A 26561-nucleotide genomic window follows, 5' to 3' on the forward strand; every position below is an offset into this window, starting at 1 on the left:
AAATCCGGTGGCGTGAAGGGCGGCTGGTTTTTTGCTTTTAAAGACGCTCAGTCCTAAATTACACTACCTTGGGGGGAAGGGGAGACGAAGGGTAGTTCTGGAGTTCTACTTTTTCTAAGAAGACCTCGGGATTTAAGAGCATAAACTCCCCGCTACAAAAACACGGAGTCTCAAAAACAGCTTTGCAGCAGCTGGGCGACGAGAGCCGACCGACTCCCCCACCCCGATGCCCCGCCATCCCGCGACGCCCCAAGGTCCACACAGACCAACTGGCCTCTCCTGGCCTCTGCGGTCCGACATCCTCTGTTGGCCCGGCGTGGACTGGCGGGGACAACCTGGTTGTAGGTGCTGGTCCAAGAAAAGAAAAAGATCTCCCCCCCGGCCCGCGCGGCTGGGAGAGGCCGGCTCCGGGGAGGGCGCGCTCGCCCCCCCACCCCCTCGCACCCAGAGCGACCCGAGCCGGCCGCTGGGCTGCTAACCCCCAGCGAAGCGCTCAGCTCCAGACAGGGACGGGGACGCGCAGGGCCAGGGCAGGGACGCGCTCAGCTCAGCTCACCCCCCCCCCCAAGCAGGTGAAATCGACCTTAGGACCCCAAGCCGCCCTCCGCCCCCTCGGAACGTCCACTCGGGTCACTTTAACTTTCCCGGAGTCGGGGTGCGGACCGAGGCGCCCCACAGTCTCTTCCTGGGCGCAAAGACTTGGAGATGCCCTCCAGGCTCGGACCAGGCTCCCGGGCGCAGAGAAGCCGGGCGGCTGGAGGCCGGGCCACACCCAGGCCCAGGCCCAGGCCCAGGCCCAGGCCGGCCATCACTTGGAGAACTGAGCCTGCATGGCCGCCAGGCCCAGGCCGGCGGGGACCAGGTGCGGGAACTTGCACACGGCGCAGGTGCAGAGCCCGGGGCCGCCCGCGCCGCCGCCGGGGAGCGCGAACTGGCCGCACGGCGGCTCGTCGAGCGCCAGGGACAGGTACTTGGCGGGGCGCAGCGCGTCCGGGGGCCCCACGGCGCCGGGGGCCAGCAGCACGGAGCCGGGCGCCGCGGCCAGCAGGGGCAGGCCGGCCAGCAGCAGGCGCGGCGCGGCGGGCCCCGCGCCCTCGCCCAGCGCGCGGCGCAGCTCCTGCAGCGAGCTGCCCAGCAGCAGGATGTAGTTGCGGGCGAGCAGCAGCGTGGCGATCTTGGAGAGCTTGCGGCCCGGCGCGCCCTGGCAGTGCGCCGCCGAGTAGGGCAGGATGACCTCGCGCAGCGCGTCCATGGCCAGGTTCAGGTCCTGCATGCGCTTCCGCTCGCGGCTGTTGATTTTGCGCCGCAGCAGCAGCTGCTGCTCCTCCTTGGCGTCCGCCCGGCCGCCGCCGGCCCCGTGCGCTCCGGACCCCGGCCCGTGGCCCGGAGGGTCGGCCGGGGCCTCTGGCTTCTCGCGCGCAGCCTTGGGGAGCAGGGGTGCCGTCGTGGAGGAGGAGGAGGAGGAGGAGGAGGAGGAGGAGGAGGAAGAGGAGGAGGAGGAGGAGGACGGCTGCCGGTAGCCCACCAGCTCATACAGGGAGGCCCCGAGCTGTACGTCTCCAGGCCGCTGTGGTCGCAGCATGGTCGCGGGGACCGCGTTCACGCGCGCCTGGGAAACTGCATAGTACATCTGGGGGGCGTGGGGCGGCCGAGCGCGCCCTCCAGGAACGCCCCGGGTGGGCCGGTCCGCAGCCCGCCCCTCCCCGCGGACCTGCGCGCGGGTGGGATGCCCGGCGGCGCCCGCCCGACCCTTTAAACCCGGCTTGGGAACCTGCGGGGACCGCGGTTGGGGGGCGCAGCCAATCGGGGCGCGAGGCCGGGCGCAGGCGTGTGCTCATTGGCTGCTGCGCCTCGGCCGGCGCGGAGGTGCGGCTGGCACCGCTCGAGGAGGTTATTGTGAGCGCCGCCCCGCCGGGAGTTGAGCGAGGGGAGGGCGCCTTTGGGTGAAGCGCGGCTGTTGGAAGGGGACTGGGGGTGTCGATTAGGCTACAAGTCCTTTGCCTCCTTTCACCTCGCCTCTGCCTTTTATTTTTAAATAAGTACAAGTCGTTTAAAATTTGTGGTCAAGTATTCATGACCCAACGCATCTTAGTTATTTCTAAGAGCCTAGTTCAGTGCTGGAGGAACAGTGTATCTATTTTCACAGTTGTGGTGCCACCTAATCTCCAAAGCTCTTTTATCTCGCAAAACTGAAATTCTATAGCCCTCAAAAGAATTCCCCGCTCCCCACTTTGAAATCCTGGCAAGCACCCTTCTGGCGCTATCTTTAGAATTTGTTCTGTGTTAGGACCGCCATGTGAGTGGAATCACACAGGGTTTGGCTTTTAGTGACTGGCTTATTTCACTTAGTGTAGCCATCCATGTTGTAGCCTGTATCTGAATTTCCTTTCTTTTTCAATGCTGAGGAATACATTCTGTTTTCTCTACTGACCACCTTTTGTTTATCCATTCATCCACAGATGATGGCTTCCACTTTTTGGCTATTGCAAATAGGCTGCTATGGATATGGTTGTAATGTGGTTTTATGTAAAATATTCGATTCGGCCAGGTATGTTGGCACATAATTATGAACCCAGTACCTGCAAGGTCGAGAGAGGATGATTGATGGTATGTTCAACACCAGCCTCAGCAACTTAGCAAGACTCTCAATAACCTAGTGAGACCCTGCTTCAAAGCAAAATATAAAAAAGGCTATGTGTATAGCTGGGAGATAGAATACCCCTGGGTTTAATCATCAGTAAACACACACACACACACACACACACACACACACACACTCACACATTCACACATTTCTTGCTTGGTTCAGAGACTAAATTATGGGGCTAAAAGAGGATTAGGCCGGGCGTGGTGGCACACGCTTGTAATCCCCATGCTTGGGAGGCAGAGACAGGAGGATCGTGCTGGTTCGAAGCCAGCCTCGCTGGTTTAAGAGACCCTGTTTCCAAATTTTAAAAAATATATAAAATAGGTCTGGGAGTATAACCCGGAGGTAGAAGGGTTTCCAGGAACCCCAGTCACCCCCCCCCCAAAAAAAAGATAGAGGATTGGGGATAGTTGCTCCCTGGTCCCCCCACTCCCATCCCTTTGACTCAAAAAGTCTCCTAAGTGAGGTTAGTCAGTCACAAAAAGATAAGAAATCGGGCCAGGCGTGGTGGCACACGCCTGTAATCCCAGCGCTTGGGAGACTGAGACAGGAGGATAGCACAGGTTCCAAGCCAGCCTCAGCTACTTAGTGAGGCCCTGTTTCCAAATAAAGTATAAAATAAGTCTGGGAGTGTAGCCTGGAGGTAGAAAAGCTCTTGGGTTCCACTCCCAGTACCACAAAATAAATAAAGTAAGAAATCGAATGTTTTCCCTAATATGCGAAAGCTCGGGAGAAATGGTAACAGGAGGAACTGTAGATGAAGAAGGATACCCTATAGAGGAGCAAATAAGGCGACCTGAGGGGATGGGAGGGGAAGAGGGAAGCTCTCTAAAGCACACGATGTACTTAAACAAACATGTCAATCACTGAGCCAAGCATGGGAAGGAGGGAGGGGGAAGGATGGGGCAGGAACTGGGTAAGGGCTAATTGAGTGATGTGTGCATGTATGCCTCCACCATCTTTTATCCCAGTAAGATGTATGACTACAATGCACCAATAAATTTTTTTAAAAGCCTCTGGGGACTAGGAGCCTTTGCAGTGGGGTTCCCCACAGGCCCCCTTAAGGATGTTTGCTCATCTTATCAGTGCCTTGGCTCTTGCTTAAGCAGAGCTCAGTCAAGAGCTGGCCTCTTATCAGAAACAAGGCAAAACAAAGGCTCCAAACCCTCCTCTGGGTTGGGGAGGGGGTGGGACCAAATCTTTCTCATCGCCAAATACACTGGCATTAGTTGGTGGCCGTGTACCATGCTTGCCCCACCCCTGTACATACACACTGCCGCAGCTCGTCACTAGATTGTGACAACATGCAAAACTCCTGGCGAAGAGTCCTTCTGTATCTAATTCTCTACCATCCAATATGATAGCCAGCAGCCACCCATGGCTAGTGGCTATTTCTATATAAATGAGTTAAAATAAGATTAGAGCTCCCGATTGGCTCCGCAGTTGCCCTCTGATGCATACTGACAGGTGGCTAAGAGCGATGTACCAGGCAGCGCAGGTAGCACATTACCACGACGGCAGGAACTCCTACTGGGTGGTGCTGATCTGGAAGGCATCACAAAGAAGAGAGCTCCCTCTGTGGAAGTTCCTGTGCCCTGGGAAGGGGTCTCTGCTCTAGGAGACTGGTGGCACTTGCAGGCTCCCAGGCTGCTTTGTTTGATACTCGGCTCCATAGGTTCCGACCCCCCTGCTCCTTTAACACTGATGGGGCCTCGGCTTCAGCCCCAACGCTGCTTTCTTCTCAGCCTTGACCACTTCCTCCTGGCACCATGCTATGCCCATCACAGATGGCATTTCTCCAGAACCTGGGTGGTCTTCCGTGGACTCCACCTCTGCCTTGGGCTAGGATGGTTTGGAGGGCAAAGATCCCCTGTTTATTTCTGCATCTTTCCAACGCTCAGTCCCACTGCATGGCAACTCCACGGTGGCCAGGAGACATCTAAGGGTGGGTCTGAAATCACCCCTTGATTTATCCCTGGAAATATACGACCTCCCACAGTGCTCTCATCCAAGAATTTCTTGGAGGCCTTGTAGAAAGGGGAAGAAGCTGATCCCTGGAGGGTCCAGACCTGACATGGTATGGTAATGTGGGCTTCACTAAGGAGAGAGAAGGAGATTGGTAAGAAGGGGCTGGATTCCCCAGCAGAACCATGCCAGGCAGGGAGGAGAGAGAGGGACCAAGGAACTATCCTTGGAAATGTTAAGCAACGAAGTTCAACACCTCAGTCATCGTTTTACCCTCTGTTAAAGCCATTACCTTTCAATGCATCTTTTTTTTTTTTTTTCTGTACTGGGGATGGAACCCAGGGGCATTCTACCTCCACACTACACCCCCAGCCCTATATTTTTTATTCTTTATTTTGAAACAGGGGCTCACTGAATTGCAAAGGGTCTCACTTAAGTAGCGGAGGCTGTCCTCGAACTGTGATCCTCCTGTCTCAATCTTTTGTAGATACTTCTGCCCCTGGTTTTTATGGAACCTGTGTAGTTGGACATACCCAGTGCTAGCTGTACAGGATCAAACTGTCTCCCGGGGGTGGTAGATTGCAGGAGAAGCAGAGCTGCCCCACCAGTGCCTGGCTTCCTGAATTCTTTCTGGTTAGACCAGGATTCCACGAGGCTCAGGGGGAGCCTCTGACAAGGAGGGCATGGAGACTAGCTGGACCAGCTAGGCCCAGCCAGTGTGGACAAACTGATGGATTCCAGCCATGATCCTGGAGAGCGGGTCCCCGGGATCCTACTCCAGCCCTGGCAGGGCCTCTCCTTGCTCTGGGACCCCTCTATCCAGGCGCCGAGCTGCTCCATCAGGGGCAGGCCCTGGTCAGGTCTCCTTCAGACCCCCTCCTCTGCCCACACCCTCAGCAGGGGCCCTGGGGCTTTGTGCCACCCCCGGGAAGAGGAAGTAAATGAAGACGAGGAGCTGAAGTCCAGTTAGAACTGCCTGGCTGCACCCTGCACGCGTCCCGCCCACAGGCAGGGGCGTCCAGCAATCAAAGGGATGGAAACACGGATCCTGCTTCTCCCTCCAAGATGCCCCCACCCTGGTCAGTGTGCACTTAAGTGTTACAGTGGAGGGTCCCAGAAGAGAGCTCCGGGTGGCCGTATGGACCCGGCATGGGCACAGGATTTGGCACTCACGGGAGCTGGTGACTTGGATGGGCCCTGGTGCTGGGCCGGTGCTCCAGTGGCATGCAAAGTGGAGCCAGCGGGTCATTGTGGCCGCTGGCAGGGGCCCTGTGGGCCGTTTCGAGGGAGGCCTCCCACATTCAGGACATACTTGGGGAGCGGCTTGCACCGGCCATAACAACCGCTCTTGTGTCTGCCTAAAGGGGCTGTGTGTGCGTTGGTGACGGCTTCCACCCAAGGGAGGTGTGTGTGCCGGGCTTCCTTTTCCTAATACAGAAATCTAGGGCCTCCTGCCCACTCCTCCCCTACCCTGCGCCCACCCTGGCTTTGGGTCAAGAGGCTGGAACCTTTGAAATGGTAGACGATGGAGACTGAAAGCTTTGGTGATGTGCGAGCGTGCTTGGAATGCAACACAGCACCGTCCATGTCTCTGTATACACAGCACAGGCCGGCCACTAGAAAGCCGGCCACCGCACCACGGCCCCCGTTGTCGCTCAAGACATCTGCCTCTTGCAGAAAGCCGGTTAATGGGAAAGTTTGTCTTTGCTGAAATGTGCTGGTTAAGCTGACTGAAGCCAAGACCTGCGGTGGAATCATGGCGTTCACTTTCTAAAGGGCTGCGTTCCTCTAAGAAGGTCAAAATTCTTCAGAAAGTTTATGTTCCTCAGAAAGCATTGAAGTTCACGCTGTCCCCATAAGATCTGACAGCCATGTCCAAGGTCTGTCCTATATCAGGATCTGCTATCCCATCTCATCCAAATACTGTCCAGCCTGGAATACAAGAGGCACACCCGAGCTGGAAAGAGAGAGAGAGAGGGAGAGGGAGAGGGAGAGGGAGGGGGAGAGAGAGAGTGAGAGAGAGAGAGAGAGAGAGAGAAGGAAGAAGAAGAAGAAGAAGAAGAAGAAGAAGAAGAAGAAGAAGAAGAAGAAGAAGAAGAAGAAGAAAAAGAAAAAGGAGGAGGAGGAGGAGGAGGAAGAAGAAGAGAAGAGAGGAGAGGAGAGGAGAGGAGAGGAGAGGAGAAGAGAGGAGAGGAGAGGAGAGGAGAGGAGCAGGCCTATATTCTTCCTGGATTTCTGCTTTCTGGGGAGAAAAGAGTAATACTGCAGAGAAGCAGTGGGAAGAGGAGATGGATTGCTCTCTGATAATTCTTCTTGGATGGAGAGGAATGACTTAGAGACACGTGGTCCCCTCTCATTTGTGCACTATCCCACCAGGATCTAAGTCATCCTTAGAGACAGTTCAGGTTAAATACAGATTCCAGCTGGGGAAAAGTGAAAGTATATGAATTAGGTTCATTTTCAAAAGAAAGTAAAAGTGAATGAGGTGGTTTTGAATGGACCCTACGTTTATAGTTCCTTGCTGAGTTGTTTCAAAGTTACAGACGTATCAAAGTTGTCTTTATTTCCAGTATGGAAGGCCATAGGCAGGAATGCTGTGTTCTTCATTCTGATGACAACACTACGTTTTACAAATAGTATAGGCAGGTCTATTTTATTTTATATAAATGTCATTTGGACCTGATTTCAATAAATTTTACTACTTAAGATAATCTCTGAGTCCAAATTTGTCGCGCGCGCGCGCGCGTGTATGTGTATGTGTGTGTGTGTGTGTGTGTGTGTGTGTGTAAGAAAGTTGAAAGAAAACTAGAAGAAATTAGGTGACATCTGTGTAGTGGGGGAGTGTTCCTTTTAATAACAAAATCTTGACTTAGCTCTTGGTGGCAGAACTCAAAACAGATGGGCTGAACGCAAAACCCTTCCACTTTTTAAGCTCAGAGTGACCTGACAGATGATTTTTTTTTTTTTTTGCTACTGCAAACACCAAACACTAAAATGCTACACATTACCAGGAGTTCTATAAAGCTCCGAAAAAGACTGTTCACTAAAAGAACTCCACATCACCACTATGAAACACATTACAGAAGGTGAAGCAGCGTATCTTTTTGTTTTAAAGTTGATCAGAGGTAGTGTCTGTCACATCAAAATGTAAATACAGCCGGGCGTGGTGGCGCACGCTTGTCATCCCCGTGCTTGGGAGGCAGAGACAGGAGGATTGCGCAGGTTCGAAGCCAGCCTCACTGGCTTAAGAGACCCTGATTCCAAATAAAAATATAAAAAAATACGTGTCTGGGAGTGTAGCCCAGAAGGGTTTTCAGGAACCCCAGTACCACCACAAAAAGAAAAAAAAAGAAAAGTAAAAGAATAAATACATGTTGATGAAACTTGAGAGAGAGTGTGTGAGAGAGAAACGGGATATAGCTCTCAGGGCCTCTGAGTTAGTGTAATACCCATAATTGTGGATTAAGATTTGTATATTGGAGCCGGGCGTGGTGGCGCACGCTTGTAATCCCAGCGCTTGGGAAGCTGAGACAGGAGGATCGCGCAGGTTTGAAGCCAGCCTCAGCTACTTAGTGAGGCTCTCAGCAACTGAGTGAGACCCTGTTTCCAAATAAAGTATAAAAATAGGTCTGGGAGTATAGCCTGGAGGTAGAAAAGCTCCTGGATTCTACCCTCACCCTCAGTACCACAAAAAAAAAAAAAAAGATTTGTATATTGGCACATGCAATGTGGTACCCAAAGGGTTCCGCTTGGGGCAACCCCAAAATATTCTCTGAGTCTCCCCGAAGTTAGCAGCTGAAGCCAAACTTCCAAAGGCTTACACTGATACAATAAAAAGAGAAAATTTGCTTGGAAGGCTGTGGCTAATTTATAACACAATGTCCGATGTCATGGTTAGTTTTGTTGCAAAAATTTGGCAGTTTCACCCAGAGCCTCCGGCAGCCTGAAAGGATGCGAGCAGTTCTGGCTGCAGCATCCCTCTCTTGCTGGATGTTCCAAATGGTTCAAACAAGCCCTTTCATAGAGACGCGGGGCCAAGTGTGCTCAAAGGAATGAGGGGGAACAAAGGTGGCTCTGAAGTCATTTCCCCGCGCTGGGTCCAGCCATCCGGTTTCACTCTTTTCCCATTGAACGGGCAGAATGTAACAGGAAGAGCGGGAATGAAAGAGAACAAACAGGCCGATGTGTTTGGGGAGAGAATGGAGAGAGGCCGGGGCACTGAGCTGCTAAACTTTCATTCTAGGTTTTTCAGAAAGGAGTGAATGATGAATTATAGGAACCTGAAAGGTAATAAAATATGGGTCACTGAAGCGCTGAGGCCAAGTTGGGAAAACACCTGCAGAGGCAGAAGGTTCTGGAAGTCAGCGCAGCCCCACAGTTGCCCGGGTGAGACACCCTGCTGCAGGCGCACAAGGGAACTGTTCACAGGCTCACCTGTTGTTTTCCGTTGGCTCCCGGTCCTCCTTCCGTCTGTCAGAGCTGGATCTGACTCCAGATGAGACCACCAGGGAAAGAAGAAGGCGGGTAAAGACTTCCCAGGGTGCAGCTAAGGCGACCAAGCTCCCGGGCCACCGCCTTCCTCTCCCGAAGGCTCTCTGACCTGGAAATATTAACTTGGATGCTGACGATGATCCTAATTAAACCTGCAACAAATCTCCCCCGCTAAAATACGCGGAGGCTTTTCTGCTCAAAGCCTCCGTCTCCTTTTACCCTGCAAAGCAGAGTCCTGGCCCTTGGACTGGTAATAAGAGCCGGCTACACTTTTATGTTTGTTTGGGGCCCAGTTTCTTTGCCTATAAAGCTATAGGCAATAATGGCATTTATGGCGTAAGGATGTTATAAAGATCAGAAGGAAACAGATGGTCTGCCCAGAGCTTGGCATAGATAATTGTTGAGTAAAAGGTTAACAGTACTAATTGTTGTCATGTCTGTGCCAGACAGGATGGAAAATACTTTATGATCTTTCATTCAGACTAAAGCAGTGTCCCTGCTTCATGTGTGTTCAATCCCTGTTTTTGTGTATGGAGTTTTCCCTCTGTGCCCGTTCTTGCTGAGTACCCTGGACACCCCACCACGTGGCTCTGTTTCAGAGATGCTGTCCTGGATGCCCTGAACCAATGACAGATGTGATTACTGAAATACAGCTTCATTCAATTGGGTCTCTAACCCATCTGACTAGTATCCTTAGAAAAAGAAAAAATTTAGCTGGATGTGGTGGCGCACACTTGTAATCCCAGCATTTGGGAGGCTGAGACAGGAGGATTGTGGTTTGCAGACAGCCTCAGCTACTTAGTGAGGCCCTTTGCAACTCAGTGAGACCCTGTTTCAAAATAAAGAATAAAAAGTAGGGCTGGGGCCGGGCGTGGTGGCGCACGCTTGTAATCCCCGCGCTTGTAATCCCCGCTTGTCTAAACAATCGTGCAGGTTCGAAGCCAGCCGTGTGCGCTGGCTTAGGAGACCCTGTTTCCAAATAAAAATGTAAAAATAGGTCTGGGAGTGTAGCCCGGAGGTAGAAGAGCTTCCAGGAACCCCAGTACCACAAAAAAAAAAAAAAAAAATGTAGGGCTGGGGGTGGAGCTTGGAGGTAGAATGCCCCTGGGTTCCATCCCCAGTATTAAAAAAAAAAAAAAAAAAGAAAAAGAAAAGAAAAAAAAAAGGAGAAATTTGCCCATTGTGGTGGCTCAGGACCTAGGAGGTTGAGACAGGAGGCTCACAGGTTCGAGGTCAGCCTTGGCAACATAGTGTGACTCTTGACAACTTAGTGAGACCCTTGACAACTTAGACCCCGTGTCACAACAAAAAATTAAAGGGCTGGGGTATAGCTCAGAAGTAGAATGCCCCTGGGTTCAATCCCCAGTACCAACACGAATAAAAGGGGAAATCTCACACATACGAAATGTCATGTGTGAAGTCGAAGAAAAAGAGCCAATGATTTTTCTGTAAACTCAGAAATACCAAAGTTCACCAGAGACTAGAAACCAGGGCAAGGACTGGAACAAATGTTCTCTCTCAACTTTTAGGAGGAATCAATCCTGCTAACACCGTAATCTTGTCCTCCAAAACTGCGAGGCAATAGATTTCTGTGGTTTAAGCTCTCTGGTCCACGAGACTCTGTTCAGGTGGCCTGAGCTAGTTACCAGCCCTGGCCGGACTCCTCCTGCTGGGTGGAGGGGAGACTCTGTTGTGAGAGGCTCAGGGCTCAGATCAGCCCTGCCAAGTTCGTGCGGCCCTGACACTTGCTGGTTTATGAACTTGGGTAGGCTACTTCACCTTTGGGTGTGTGAATTAAATCATCTGCAAAATGAAACATAATTATCCTTCAACCTTCCTCACAAGTACTGTGGTTTTTTGTTTCTGTTTTTGTTTGCAGTACTGGGGATGAAACCCAGGGGGCATTGTACCTCCCAGCTACACCCCCAGCCCTATGTTTTAGTCTTTTTATTTTTGAAACAGGATCTCCCTGAGTTGCAAAGGGCCTCGCTAAGTAACTGAGGCTGTCCGCGAACCACGATCCTCTAGTCTCAGCCTCCCAAATGCTGGGATACAAGCAAGTACCACCACACCTGGTTCCTCACGGGTACTTTTTAAAGCATGAATCAGCTGGTGTCTGGCTTGCCATAATACTAGGTACTTAGGTAGCTTGTTAGGTAGTTTCTGAGAACAGTGAAGTTTGGAGAAAGAACTGTGTTAAGCTGAAAGAAATGATTACTCGGGAATCCTGTTGAAAAGCCGACTCTAGTTCGATAGGTGTGAATGGGCCTGAGATTGCATTTCCAGTAAGCTCCTGGAAGAAGCCGGTGTGGGGTGAGAACACTTCAAACAGTGAATCTCAAAGGCCAAGATGACCCCACCAGCCCCCGCCAAGGATAATGAGCCTGAATTAGGAACCGTGTGTTTAAAAGAAGCCCTCTTGCCTTCTCTCATTGTGTGGGCACACAGACCTGTGAAGGAGTGCGTCACCAGGTTTGAAGAGAGTCACGTCGATTGCAGAGAAAAGTCTGAGGAGTGCTTGGGAGCAGCTGCCCTGCACCTTTGTGTGTGGTGGGTGGTGGAGGGAGATGCATTTTGGGAGGAGACAGATATAGATGGATGAGCCTGACCTGGGATTTGTCCTGTCCCTGGGAGGGAGGGTGTGTGACTGGCTGGAATGGGGCAGGTCACGGAAGCCATGTGCCAGGGACCTGGGCCACACGCACTTTCCTGTGTGGCCTCTGCTTGTGCTGTCTCCTCTGCGCAGTGGCCTCGGCCCAGGTCCCTTCATCATTGAGAGTTCAGCAAAGGTATGGAACGGGCCTTCTCAGACACCTGACCTAATGGCGCTCCGCCTCGCCGGTCACACCGTGGTCTCTCCACCTGGCTTCATCTTCTTCATAGCATTTAGCAGCAGCTAGAACTGCCTCACTACTTACTTGCCTCCTGGATTTTATGTATCCGCTGCTCCCGCGCTAGAGGATGCTTTAGCCGTGTTCTCAGCTGCATCCTCAGACCCTTGACAGATCTGGGCTCCACGCAGGTGCTCAGTAAAAGCTTGGATGACGGAGTGAAGAGGAAGAATCTAGATTGACTGGCCCCGGTCCATGGAATGCTGTCCGTGGGAAGAGCCCTGCACCAGGTGCTTGGAGGAAGCATGGGCCACTGCCTTCCAATCATCTCTAACCCATTTCTAGGACATGAAATACACTGATGTGAATGGCTGCTAGCAATATCAGATTACTAAGAAGTGGTGAACAGTGGTGTGAATAAGAGCCTAACCCACTGCAGCTGCTGTGGACCAGAGCGCAGGAGGCACCGGGGAGCATCTTAGACATCGTCTGGGTGGGGCCCAGCATCATGCCGCTGCTGCCACCACTGGCCTGAGGACCCATCCTGAGAATAGGGGGGCTTTCCTGAGGTGTAGGCAAGGGAGAGGTGTTGTAAGGAAGGGCTGACAATCAGAGAGGACGGGACTGCGGGGGCATGAGAAGAGAGCAGGTGAAGGAGCAGGGTCTGGGAGGGAGAGGGCAGACCATTCTGGCCCTACAAAAGAATGGGAACTGTTTGGAAGGACAAACAAGGAGGTTGGGGTAATAAAGGGGATAAAATGTCCCTAGGACATAGACCCTGTCTGCAATCTTCTAGTTGTGTGTGTGTGTGTGTGTGTGTGTTTTGTGTGGGTTTTTTTCCTTTTGTTTATGCTGGGGATTGAACCCAGGGGCATCCTACCTCTCAGCTATACCTCCAGCCCTATTTTATTTTATTTTAATTTTTTATTTGGAAACAATCTCACTAAGTTGCTGAGAATCTCATTACGTGGCTGAGGCTGGTTTCAAACATGTGATCCTCCTGTCTCAGCCTCCCAAGTACTGGGATTACAGGTATGTGCTACCATATCCAGTTAATCGTCTGTATTTATTTATTTATTTATATTTATTTATTTATTTATTTATTTATTTTGCAGGTCTAGGGATGGAACCTAGAGGCATTTGACCTCCGAGCTACACCCGCTGCCCAATATTTTTAAATTCTTTATTTTGAAACAGGGTCTCACTGAGTTGCGAAGGGCCTCACTTAGGAGCTGAGGCTGTCCGCGAACCACGATCCTCTGGTCTCAGCCTCCTAAAATGCTGGGATTACAAGTGTGCGCCACCACGCCTGGCTAATCTTCTGTTTTTAAAAGCAGTTCGTAGAAAAATCGAGGAAGATTGAGACATGGGCTCACTGCCTTCCTCTGATCTGTCAATCAGTCAGAACATGTTGTCAGAAATGCTGTAACTGGAGTTGCCCAACAGAGCGCTGAGCACACAGCAAAGCCAGCCCTGGGCAGGACGGTGCAGGGAGCCCGGGTTTGCATGTGGACAACGCCCTGCCATCTCAGCCCGTGCTCAAGACTAACCAATTCTTTTTTGAAAAATTTAAATCAACATTTTATTTATTTTTTCATATGCATACTTTTTATGTTTTATATTTATTTATTTATTTATTTTGGTGATACTGGGGGTGGAACCCAGAGGCTTTCTACCTCCGGGCTATACTCCCAGACCTTTTTATATTTTATTTGGAAACAGGGTCTCACTAAGTTGCTGGAAGCCTCACTGAGTAGCTGAGGCTGGCTTCGAACCCGTGCGATCCTCCTGTCTCAGCCTCCCAAGCGCGGGGATTACAAGCGTGCGCCACCACGCCCGGCTATGTTTTATTTTTTTATTGGAGCACTATGGTCTCACATCATAATGTGGATCATGTTGGCCATGGCGTATATTCACACAGTACTTGGTGTCCCCTCCTCCCCTTTTCCCTCCCTCCCAATCCTGAGTGCCCAGGTTAACAATGTTATAGTCACATGTATATACATATTCAAATGTAGCTTTTCCATTAATCGACCTCAGCTTTCTTCCTCCCTTACCCCTCCTTTCTGGCTTTGCTGAGGTTTCCCTTTCATTATCCGGAGTCCCTCTGGTATCCCTAATACTCACTAGCTTGGGCATATTAGAGAAAACCTATGTCCCTTCTCTTCTGAGTTTGGCTGATCTCACTTAACATAATGTTCTCCAGGTCTTTCCATCTTTTTGTGAATGACATGATTTTCTTCTTCTTTATTGCTGAGTAGAATTCCATTGTGTGTATTTCTCATAATTTCGCATCTGTTGATGGAGACCTAGGTTGGTTCCATATTTTAGCGGTTACAAATTGCACTGCTATGTACATGGGTATGCATATGTTACTGTAGTTCTCTGATTTCAACCCCTTTGGCAAGACTAACCAACTCTGATGGACGTGTTCCCTGCAGATGAATAGCCCCACATTGGCTGTTTTTACAAACCACTTTCCAATCTTTTATCTCATTTGAGTCTTCCAGAATCCTCAGGAGGCTGGGAGGGCAACTGGCCATTTTGCCGGGGAGGTAGCCGAGGCCAAGGAAGCATCGGGGATCTGCCCAGTATCCCTCGATGCAGACGGATTACACGGGGGATTGTTCTCTGCATCTTTAGTGGTCTCCTCTAGCGAGATGCTTACATGTGGAGGGCCACAGCACTCCTAGCAGAAAAAGCCTTCCCAGGAAGCTTGTAGAATGAGATCTCTTTGTCATCAGAGTTTGTTCTTGCCAGGATGGGACCTAGCCTAGCCTAATGGTGCTGGAATGCCAGAATATTCTAGACTCTCTGGAGAGCGGCCTGGCCTCCTTTCAGCCCCCCCACCCCAACCCTGCGGGAAGGAAAGGGCTGCAGCTGTGGCGACTGGCACGGCTTCCCACAGCACATGGAGACTAAGGTCGGCCCAATTTCATGCTCTTTCCTCCCCAATTATGACCTTTCTTTCCCTGGCGCATGGCAGCTGCTTGTCTCCAGAGGAGGAGGCAGGAAATATTATATTGTTGTCAATAACGCTCAAGAAGGGCAATAACACCATGATTAACTCGCTCGATTCTTCTCCATTTCAACGGTGGATCCATCTGAGTTATACAGACTGTCGAGGACACGTTTTTGTTTGTTTTGATCGAGTAGGGGCTTGCCGGAGTTATTCGACTCTTGCTAATAAAGCAGGATCCGTGTGCCCTCTATCCAAGGGGAGACCTGAAGTATCTGTCACTCTTCAGGTCTGTAAGTCTGGTGTGCTGACTTCCAGAAACCTCAGTGAACCTGGATCATCGAGCTTGTCCTGCTCCCTGTCCTGGGCTCATTGCCCCATCTCCTTCGTCTCCCCCATTCCAGGCCCTGCGTGCTCTGAGATGGGGGGAAAACGATGAGACCGGGGGGGTGGCTGCTGCTGGCAGGGCCCCTGGGTACCATCTGGGGCCCAGCTCCTCCCTGTCGCCCTTCCCTAGATGATACATCTAAGCCACTTGTAGCCAAGGACCCCGAAGGCTTGCACTTGTAATCAAATGTAGTGCTCTCCCAATGGAATTCCTTTGATGATACTGGTAAGAGATGCCAGCTACAGTCCAGAGAAAGGGAGGCATCGGGAGCTCCTCTGTGGGTGCCCTACAGCCATGCTCAGGGTCCTTCAAATGTTCTCCCTTCGGGGCCTCACGCCTCCCTCTCTGCCCATTGCCAGTCTCATTCGTCACTAGTCTCTTACCTGTGGCCAAGCAATATGGCTTTAGAAGGTGGAAGGAGCAAAGGGCCTGGAGTTTTGTGTGGGACCTCATACCAGGTGGCCTCAAAATCCATGCTCTTAAAACAGTGGCCCTCTCTGGCTTCGTTCAGTTGTGTGGAACATATGGGCCAAGGGGACGTGTCCTCCAGAACTTCCTTCCCTCCTGTGCATGCACAGCATGGGACAGGGTCGGGTGTGGAGAGAGAAGTGATTGGTACTTTCTCCTGGACAAATGGCCAATATCCAAGCATCCTCCACAAGATGCAGGAGGAGACCACCCCATACAATTCTTTAAAAAGATAACTCAACTATGCAAACTGCGACCTCAACTGTTACGCACACTTATACCTCATTAAAGATCGATGTGGTCAAGAAAAATAAAAAAAAATAAAAATAAAAAGATAACTGAAGCAGGTTGGCCCTTCTCACTCAAAAATGTTCATGTTTCCAAGACACTTAAAGGTCAACCCAAAGGCCCCAAAGGTTCTATCTGAGTAGAATGGAGCTATTGTGCTTTGGGAAGCCAGTTGCCACATTAGGAGCCCAGCAGCATTGCTTGAGCACCTCATGGAGAGAGAGAGAGAGAGAGAGGAGAGAGAGAGAGAGAGAGAGAGAGAGAGAGAGAGAGAGAGAGAGAGAGAGAAAGGATAGACGCAGAGAAAGAGAGGGATCCTGAAACCACAGAAGGGTTCGCCGCTGGAACCCCTCATCCTACTACTCCTCCTTCCCAGTCCTGGTCCTGACGCCACTCTGTTCCAACCACACAGGCCCTGTGGACCTCATCCTTCCTTAGCAACTGTGGCTCTGGTCATGTCTTCAGGCCAACCTGCTGCAGGACCCCACCCTGTCCCCCACTTTTCCTGATTTCTTCTCCAAAATTATCATACCACAATACTTTCCTGGACCCCGGGCAGTAATCATCCTCACCCCTTTTCCAGGCTTCCTTCCTGCCTATAATTGTGCTACAAATATTTTTGTTACCGGGGCTAAGATCTGTTTCCAGGACATCTGAAGTCCTGGATAAAGTTCTGAATGAATCAATGTATTTAGCCATCAAGGTTTCTTAATCCTCTTTAGACCATTTGGCTGCACAAAGAGAAAGTTTTGTCACCATCTTTGTGTGTGTGTATGGTACTGGAGGTAGAACCCAGGGGCAGTCTACCTCTGAGCTACATCCCCAGTCCTATTTTTGATTCTTTAATTTTGAAACAGGGTCTCACTGAGTTGCAGAGGGCCTCGCTAAATAGCTGAGGCTGTCCTCGAACCGCAATCCTCTGGTCTCAGCCTCCCAAATGCTGGGATTACAAGCATGTGATAACACGCATGGGTTTGTCATCATTTTTCACAGGTGCATTTGTGGCTTTGGAGAGACAAAGCACCCACAGAGCTTATAGCATAGATACTAACCCCTGTTCCCTCCCTGACCTTATCCTCTCCCATATGAGGCACCTGCTGACCACTGTCTTGTACTGCATAGCTAACCCCTGTTTGCCACCAGATGCCAAATCCCTCAAGTGGTGGACCCCAGCCGGCCGGCCAGGCAGCCAGATTCTCCATCGTCCTCTCCCCGAGTGCACAAGTCCCCACTTCAAGTCCCTGCGGGCCAGGCAGCCTCCTGTTTCTCACTGTGGACTTCCCCTGGGGCTGTTATCAGGCTTGAGCAATTGCCTGCATTCTGCAAATTGCTTTTGTGCAGTGTTACACCAGAGAGGATTGTCTCTCCTTGGCCGGAGGCTGCCGTCCATGTGCATCCGCTGCCCAGGCTCTGCTAGCCGGGAAGAAGTGCCCCTGGGAATGGGCGGCAGGCCCAGCCTCCCTCAAGCTGCCCCTTGGGGCACCACTCCAAGATACAGCCCAAGCTACTTGGCCCTTGGAGGGCCAGGTGAAAGGAATGTGCTCACTAGGTAGACAATCTCCATGGACAGTCCTCGGCTTGTGGTCCTATGGCAGAAGCCATGTCCTGGTCTCTGCTCTGCCTCACGATCTGGGAACCTCTTGGCCCTGGGAGTCTCGGTTTCTCCCCCTGCAATTGACGAGGTAGTCACCTGATCTCTGGCCTCACAGAGACACATCACTCTGGGAAACGGACAGAAACATTCCAAGGGGTCTGCCTCCTTGGAAGGGATTCCTGTCCACCACTGAATCCTCAGGAGATGCTGTGGTTTGTCTTCTAGGCTAATTATCTCATTTGGAAAAATCTTCCCATTAGAGATGAATGTCGGATTGACTTTCCATCTATTTTCCTATGCCTGAAGACAGTGACCACCTAAGACCAATGTGGACGGGGAACTTACGGGAGTCCCCAGAGGTGGCATTCTTGAATTGTTTACACTGTTCAACTGTGATGCGAAATGTGGTTTATGGGCTGTGCAAGCAAAGGAAGTGATTGATACACAGGAGAAGGGACACACGTTCTCCCCACACCTCTCTTGACAACACTCCCTGTTTATTTTTTTTCCCCAAATCACTTTGATAAGAGGAAAACAAAGTTTTGTTTTAACAAGTGTATAAAAATAACACCCCATTCCTGGATCTACCATGCAATCAATGCATTTCTGCCTAAGAAAAATAACTAATAAAAATGACTTTGGGAGTGTCTTATTTTTTTCTTTTCTTTCTTTCTTTTTTTTCTTTTTTTGGTGGTACTAGGGGGTGGAACCCAGGGCTTTTCTACCTCTGGGCTACACTCTCGGACCTATTTTATACTTTATTTGGATTTGGAAACAGGGTCTCATTAAGTTGCTGAGAGCCTCACTCAGTAGCTGAGGCTGGCTTCGAACCTGTGCAATCCTCCTGTCTCAGCCTCCCAAGCAAGGGGATTACAAGCGTACACCACCATGTCTGGCTGGGAATGTCTTATTTTCAAGGCACTCAAATATGTCTGTCTGTCTGTCTGTCTGTCTGTCTGTCTCTCTGATGTAGTGCTTTATAATTCTGTCCCCTTTTTCTACCTTTCTAATAATAAAAATTGCTTAAGCTTAAAAAAAAAAACGACTTTGGGAAGGTCAACTCCACAGTGGCTTGTTATCAAGGTACATATTTGCCCTATCAAAGCTCATCCTAGCCAGGCATGGTGTCCACACCCATAATCCCAGGAATTGAGAAGCTGACACAGGAAGAACGCAGGTTCAAGGCCAGTCTCAGCAACTTAGCGAGAGAGCCTGTTTCAAAATAAAACATAAAATAGGGCTGAGGATGTAGTTCAGAGGTAGAATGTGGAATGCCCCTGGTTCAGTCCCTACTAATACACACACACACACACACACACACACACACACACACATCCTTGTGACAATTGGGAGAAGTGGGAATTTTCCAGAAGGAGTTGTAGTTAAACAGTGCATGCCAAGTGCACACACTGGCACACAAATTCACATCTGCCTGCCTCCGAGAGCCCACCTCTGACTTTGGTCCACGAACTTGGACCTGAAACAGCATCAATTATCAGTGGACACAGGCGGACCTCTCTTCTCGGCACTTCCGTTCCAAAGCTGTTCAGTTGGGTCCCCTGAGCAGGACAGTGGCGAGGGCTGTGGCCTCAGTGGGGCTCAGCTGAGGAGTCTGCCTGGGACCATCAGAGGTGACAGCCGCCTGGATCCTAGACCTGCCCCACCACCCACTGACTGCGCGACCTCAGGCCATTTCATCTTTGGGTCAGTTGCCCCAAAGGGTTCACCTCTTAGGGTCTGTTCAAGCTGTGACTCTTTTTGAAACAGAATTGGTATACTCTACCAAGTGATGTGTGCACGCACGTATGTTTGTATCCCTTTGAGGCTTATCATGATGTATATTACAATGCACCAACAAAGGGGCAGTGTGTGTGTGTGTGTAAATGAATTGATATATTCTTAGGGACTCAGGTTCCACCAGAGTAGTCTCTGTAACAATAAGAGATGAAAATAAGCATTGGCCCCTTGTTTAAATTGATTTGTTTATCAATTCTCTTAGAGGTCATTGTTTGTATTTGGCTGGGGCATCTATGAAACCAGCTTTCCACAGTGACTCTTCTTTGACAGCTGACAGAGAAACCAGAGGATTTTGCAGGATCACAATGTCCACAAACCTGGACATTGTGCCAGTCTGGCTGGAGTAGATTAAAATGATGCTTCTATGTAAGGTCCCTTAACAATGCGTTGTGGGTTGAATTCTATCCTCCACAAATATGCCGGAGCCCCAATCCTCAGTACCCATAATGTGACTTCATTTGGAGACAGGGCCTAGCAGGGTGTTGTGGTATATGCCTGTAATCCCAGTACTTGGGAGGCTGAGACGGGAGGATGGTAGATTTGAGACTAGCCTTGTCAAATTAGTGAGACCTTCAGCAACTTAGGGAAAACCTGCTTCAAAATAAAAAGAGCTGGAGGTGTAGCTCAGAGGCAGGATGTCCCTGGGTTCACTTCTTAGTACTCCTCCCCCTCCCCGAAAAATAGGGATAATCAATAAATTAAAACGAGGCTACTCCTATGGGTCCTAATCTAATTTGACTGGTGTCCACCTGGGAAATTAGACAGAGACAAACACAGATGGAGGGCAGGATGTGGTAACAGGGAGAAGAGGACTTCTGCAAGCCAAGGAGAGAGGCCGGAACCGAACCCGCCTCACACCCTCAGAGGGAGCCAGCCCCGCCGTCCGCCAAACCGTGAGACAACACACGTCTCTTGTTTGAGCCACGAAATCTTCGATATTGTGTTACAACAGCCTTGGTCTACAATGCGCATGTTTCCATAAGAGGAGGAAAAGCCAGAGAGAATTCATGATCAAAATGGGTTTTCAGCTGAAAGAAACTGGACTTGGTTCTAAGAGGACCGTAGAGGCCACACTCAGAAGGGTGAACGCAGAAAATAAACTGTATTACAGACATCTAGTTTTCTTCCTCTACTTTTATATTTTACCTTTTCCAAAGAGGTATCATAAGGGCATAACCTTTTCCCATTTGACACGGCTGCTGTTCACTTGAGGCTATATAAAAAAAAAAATAAGAATTTAAGTAGCTTTTAAAACTATCCAAATCTTGGAGGATAAGAATTTAAATAGCTTTTAAAATTAGCAAAACCAAGTTTGTAATCTCAGTCCTTGGGAGGCTGAGATAGGAGGATCCCAGGTTTGTGGCCAGCCTCGCTACTTATTGAGGCCCTCTGTAACTTAGTGAGACCCCTTTTCAAAACTAAAGAATAAGCCAAGGGTGGTGGTGCACGCTTGTGATCCCAGCATTTGGGAGGCTGAGACAAGAGGATCACAGTTTGAGGACAGTCTCAGCTACTACTTAGTGAAACCCTTTGCAACTCAGTGAGACCTTGTTTCCAAATAAAGAATTAAAAATAGGGCTGGGGGCGTAGCTCAGAGATAGAATGCCCCTGGGTTCCATCCCCAGTGAAAAAGAAAGAAAGAAAGAAAGAAAGAAAGAAAGAAAGAAAGAAAGAAAGAAAGAAAGAAAGAAAGAAAGAAAGGATAGATGAGGCTGGGGGTGTAGCTCGGGGGCAAAATGCCCCAGGTTCAATCCCCAGTATCAAAAAAATTTAGCAAAATGATAAAAACTCAAAGTCAAAATGATAAGAATTTAAGTAGCTTTAAAAATTACCCAAGTCCTAGGTGTTCAGGGCAGAACACCTAGGTGTTCAGTGGCAGAACACAAGCTTAGCATACACAGGGCCCTGGGTTTACTATCCCATCACCAAAGCGAAGGAATACATGGATAAACAAATAAATAATAAAATTCTAAATATAGAGCCACAGCCGGGCGTGGTGGTGCACACTTGTCATCCCCGCGCTTGGGAGGCTGAGACAGGAGGATCGCACAGGTTCGAAGCCAGCGTCAGCTACTTAGTGAGGCTCTCAGCAACTTAGTGAGACCCTGTTTCCAAATAAAAATATAAAATAGGTCTGGGAGTATAGCCTGGAGGTAGAAAGCTTCTGGGTTCCACCCCCAGTGCCACCAAAAAATAAAATAAAATAAAATAAATAAATAAATATAGAGCCACTATCCCATTTGGGGGCTGGTGCTGTAGTTCAGTAGTAGAGTATGTGTTCAACAGACATTAGGCCCTAAGCATAAAATAAATAAACAAGTAAGTAAATAAATAAACAAGTAAATAAATAAATAATAAATGAAATGAACTAGGTCCAGAGTTGCTTTTTCCTTCTGATTAGGTGGAGTGTCTTCCCTGTCTGCAATCATATGAACATCCATCTCTTTTTCTGCTCTGGGAGTTTACGGCTCTCCAAATACACGGTTCTTTGTGTTGGAAAATGCACCCCCGGCTCTGCTCCAATTTGGAGGAGCGGGAGAGCGGACTTGGGCCGGGGGTTGCAGGTGACTTTCCTCACCAGCATGGGAGCAGATGAGAAGTTCATAGGCTGTTAATAAGCTGGAACCAATCGGTGAAAGCCGGCTGGCTGTGCAGGGGCCGCAGGTCCTTGGGAGAACTTACACTTGCGCTCCGTTTATCTGCATAGAGCTGGAGCATGAAAGCCCGGCGCTCTCGTGTTTGTGACAGTGAGCAGACATGTGTCCCTCACGCTCGCTCAGGGAATATCTCATTAAGGGACACAATGATCGCTGATGCCCGAGGCTGTTGCAAACAAGCTCTGCCACTCTCCTGGAGAACCGCAAAATGGGAATTTGCTTTGAGTGCGTGGTAATGAATATATTTGGAATATATTAGAATTGATTTAGATCACACTTAGCGGGACCCTCAGCAACTTAGGGAGATACTGTTTCAAAATAAAATAAAATAAAATAAAATAAAATGGCTATGGATTGGAGCTAGAATGCCCCTGGGTTCAATCTTCTAGTACCAAAAGAGAAGAAAGAGAGAGAGAAAGAGAGAGAGAAGAAGAAGAAATATGAAAGAAAGAAAGAAGAAAGAAGAAAGAAAGAAAGGAAGGAAGGAAGAAAGAAAGAAAAAGTTGTTTTTTTTTTTTTTTTTTGCAGTACTGGGGATGGACCCCAGGGGCATTCCACCTCCGAGCTACATCCCCAGCCCTATTTTTTATTCTTTATTTTAAAACAGGGTCTCAATGAGTTGCAAAGGGCTTCACTATATAACTGAGGCTGTCTGCAAACTGCCATCCTCCTGTCTCAGCCTCCCAAATGCTGGGATGACAAGCGTGCACCACCACACTCGGCTTAAGAAATTAATTTAGATCATGCACTCTCACCCTTTAAAGAAAACCAAAGAGTGTTTTTTTTTTCCACAAAAACATTTTGTCCTTTTATTTATTTACTTATTTATTTTATTCATTTATTTTTGTGGTACTGGGGATTGAACCCAGGGGCATTCTGCCTCTGAGCTACACTCACAGTCTTTTCTTATTTTAAAACAGGGCCTTACTAGGCTACCTCATGCTGCTGCCCTATAGAACCTATGATCCTCCTGTCTTAGCCTCCAAAATACTAGGATGACAGGCATTCACCACCATGCCTGGTGATACATGTTTTGTTGTTGTTTGTTTTGTTTTGTGGTGCTGGAGATTGAATCTAGAGGCATTCTACTTCTGAGATACACCCTCAGCTGTATTTTATTTTGATTTTGAAACGGGGTCTCACTAAGTTGTGGAGAGTCTCGCTAAATTGCTAAGGTTGGCTGTGAACCTGCGATCCTCTTATCTCAGCCTCCCAAGTACTGGATTACAGGTGTGCACCACCAGGCCTGGCCTCCAAATTTAACTTTATTTATACCCACTAGGTGAATTTTGAGAATGAAACAAGGCCACAAATACTGGCAAGCATGTTTTAGAGATACTTTTTTGTGCTTTTCTTACTTAAAGTGTAGGACTGCCTGCCACCAAGAATCCATCAATGCAGAGAAAATGTAGTTCCTTGCAATGGGTTGGCTTCTAAGGTACCGATTGGAATTCTGGGGGCAGAAGCAAAGAAAGGGGAATTTCTGCCCTCTTCACAAAATAAGAAATACGAGTCTTGGTGAGCCTCTGTCCATAAGTTGAGCCCTGGCTGGACTTGCCAGGCAGGAAGGGTGCTGGGCTTGTCTGTCTCCTGTGGCTCTGCTCCTGCCGTGGTTTGAACGTGTCCCCCAAGTTCTTGTGTTGAAAACTTAAACCCCAATGCAAGAGAGTTGAGAAGGTGGGGCCTTCTCGTAGGTGGTTAGGCCCTGAGGCCATAAGCATAAAATAAATACGCAAATAAATAAGGAAACAAACAAACAAACAAACAAATAAACGAAATTAACCCGGCCCAGCGTCCCATTGTGAATGCACTGCTGTCATCACAGGAGGAGGCGAGTCGCCTCTGAGGCGGCCTGCTGTACAGGAAAGTTTGGCCCTCCCTGGCGGGTTTGTCGTTCTCAACTCCCCCGGCCCTTCCTCTTCACCCTGGGATGATGAAGGCCCTTGCCAGCCACCAGCACCAGGCTTTGGGAAGCAAAATAAATTTGTTTGCCATAAATTACCCCGTCTTGAGCTGGACATGGTGGCGCACGCTTGTAACCCCAGCATTTGGGAGGCTGAGACAGGAGGATAGAGGTCCATGGACAGCCTCAGCTACTTAGTGAGGCGCTTTGCAATTCAGTGAGACCCTGTTTCAAAATAAAGAATAAAAAATAGGGCTGGGGATGGAGCTCAGAGGTAGAATGCCCTGAGTTCTATCCCCAGTGCTACCAAAAAAAAAAAAAAAAAGCAGCTATATTTTCTTGTAGATTGTTAACAGTGAAACAGAGAAGGGTACCATCTACCCTATACCCCTCTGGACCTGGAGGTGGGAGCAGAGCTTGCCAGAGAGGCTAGGCTGAGACGCGATTGCCTCTGGAGGTGAGGTTTCAGCACACACCATTGGTGTACAAGGGCTGGGGGAAAGTCGCCTGATGAATGAATTCACAGCAAGTGCCCATGGACCAATCACATTCTTTCTCTGGGCCTCAATTTCTTCATCTTTGAGACAGGATCGTGGGTTTAGCTCATTGGGTCAGAATTGGGGATTGGGCAATTTTAGACTGGGTCCTGGAGATGCTGATTCATTAGGATGGAATCAGGCTCTGGCATGGATGTTAAAAAAGTCTCCCCACCCCCTTCACGCAGGGGGTCGGTGTGGGGAGCCCTGTTGTTCAAGTGTGGGTCTTTGTAACTTTGTTCTTCCCTTAGTCAAAAGAATAAATGAACCCAAGCCGGGTGTGGTGGTGCACACTTGTAATCCCAGCATTTGGGAGGCTGAGACAGGAGGATCATGGTTCAAGGACAGCCTCAGCTACTTAGTGAGGCGCTTTGCAACTCACTGAGATCCTGTTTCAAAATAAAGAATCGAAAATAGGGCTGGGGGCATCGCTCAGAGATAGAATGCCTCTGGGTTCCATTCTCAGTACCGCAAAAAAAAAAAAGAAAAAAAAAAAGAAAAGGAAAAGAATGAGTAAACCCAGGGGTCAGGGTCATCTAACTTTTAGCATTCTTCAATTCCCTACTTACATCTGATTCATCATCCAGGGTTGGCTTAAATTTTCAGGAGGCCCCTGCCCTCCTGGTTTCAGGCCCCTCAACCTCTCTATCTCTTCCTGTCTCCCGAATCACTCAGCACACACGGCTTGTCCGGTGCATGTAGAACAACATTATTCAGTGTTAGCATCCACCCTGTTGTCTCTGTAGCTGGCCTTCCCAGAGAGAAGGGCATGAACCTCGTCGGGAGATCCTTGTCTCCTCCCAGCCCTGACACCGTGGTGGCTGACTTCCATTGGGCCGCGCTCAGACAGTGCCACCGGGTCAGGGAGACATCACGGTATGGTAATCGCTCCGCTCACTGTCAGTTCAGCTAAGTTAGCATCCGCCCTTCGGTCCTTCCCAACGGGGCAGGACATAGTTTATTCATCTAGTCACCTTCCTGCAACTCCCCCGGGCATGTATTCCTTGTGATTTCATTAGCCCGAAGGTTAAGGTTAGCTCTGAACCGTGACAAAATGGATCGTTCAAATTACATGTATTTTTAGAAACTTTCTCTTCTGATTGGGAAACGACTGGGTGGCATCTTTTCTCCCAGTCAGTCAGTCACGCATTCTTACCCACTGTTTATTATGTTCACTTATATAAAAAATAATAAGAAAAAATAATGAGGAGCCTGAACTAGGCACACACACATATGGATGAAGGTGGAGAGGGTGAGGGTGTTGGGAAGGAGGAGGGTGGGAAGAACGTACACCACAGGTGGAGAAAGCTGTTTCCTACTGTATCACATTCCCATGTTTTCCAGGTCTCTGACCTGCTATTTTGCAGAGTCCTTCGAAATAAATCATCGTGGGTGCCAGCACTGTCGCGGGGGGAGGGCGAGAGAGCATCCTTCCCAGAAGTCGTGAATAACCATGCTTTCTGCCATCTTGCTTACGTCCAAATCTGGTACCTAGCCCTGGCCTTCCGAAAGGCTTTTAGTGCATTTCGAAGTGATGCGGAGAGGCGCCCTGGTAGGTAAATTTCCTTGGCTCTGACGGGGCGGACTCTGGGCTCACTGTAAGGACAGAGTGATGCTCCTGTCGCCGTGAGCAGGTGTGCGATGGATGTGTCTCCTCTGCATGCACAGGTGCACCCGTCCAGAGCTTGCTGCCTCTTCCCTCTCACTCTTCCCTGGAAAAGCTCTCATTTCTCAGCAGCACCCGGGACAGCGGCACAGACACAGGCGGGCGTTCTTTTTCTCTCACTGTTTTGTAAAATGGCTCCTTCACATCTCTGGGCAGTGCTTGGCGGCCCTTCTCTTTCTTGCTGCAGCTTTTGTCTTTGACATCTGTCATGCCTTAATTATGTCGTCCCTTAGGATGTTCCAGCCCCTCACCACTCCCAGGGATTTTAACACTTCCTCCCGGTGCACCGCGCTCACCTGATTTTCCTCTAATCCCACAAATCTCCTGCCACCGAATCTTAATGCAGCGGTGATTAGCTTTCTCTGTGTCCA

At 49.6% G+C, this 26561-nt stretch overlaps 1 protein-coding gene across 1 annotated transcript; it reads right to left on the minus strand.

Annotated features, from left to right (window-relative positions):
• Nucleotides 1–808: 808 nt before the first annotated feature.
• On the minus strand, nucleotides 809–1630 carry OLIG1 (oligodendrocyte transcription factor 1; the record flags this gene model as incomplete). Its single annotated transcript, XM_080696249.1, has 1 exon — nucleotides 809–1630. The coding sequence occupies one exon, from the start codon at nucleotides 1628–1630 to the stop codon at nucleotides 809–811; it is 822 nt and encodes a 273-aa protein (XP_080552375.1).
• Nucleotides 1631–26561: the final 24931 nt, after the last annotated feature.

The sequence above is a fragment of the Muscardinus avellanarius genome (genome assembly GCF_963383645.1).
Source record: "Muscardinus avellanarius genome assembly, chromosome: 5".
Classification (NCBI taxonomy): Eukaryota; Metazoa; Chordata; class Mammalia; order Rodentia; family Gliridae; genus Muscardinus; species Muscardinus avellanarius.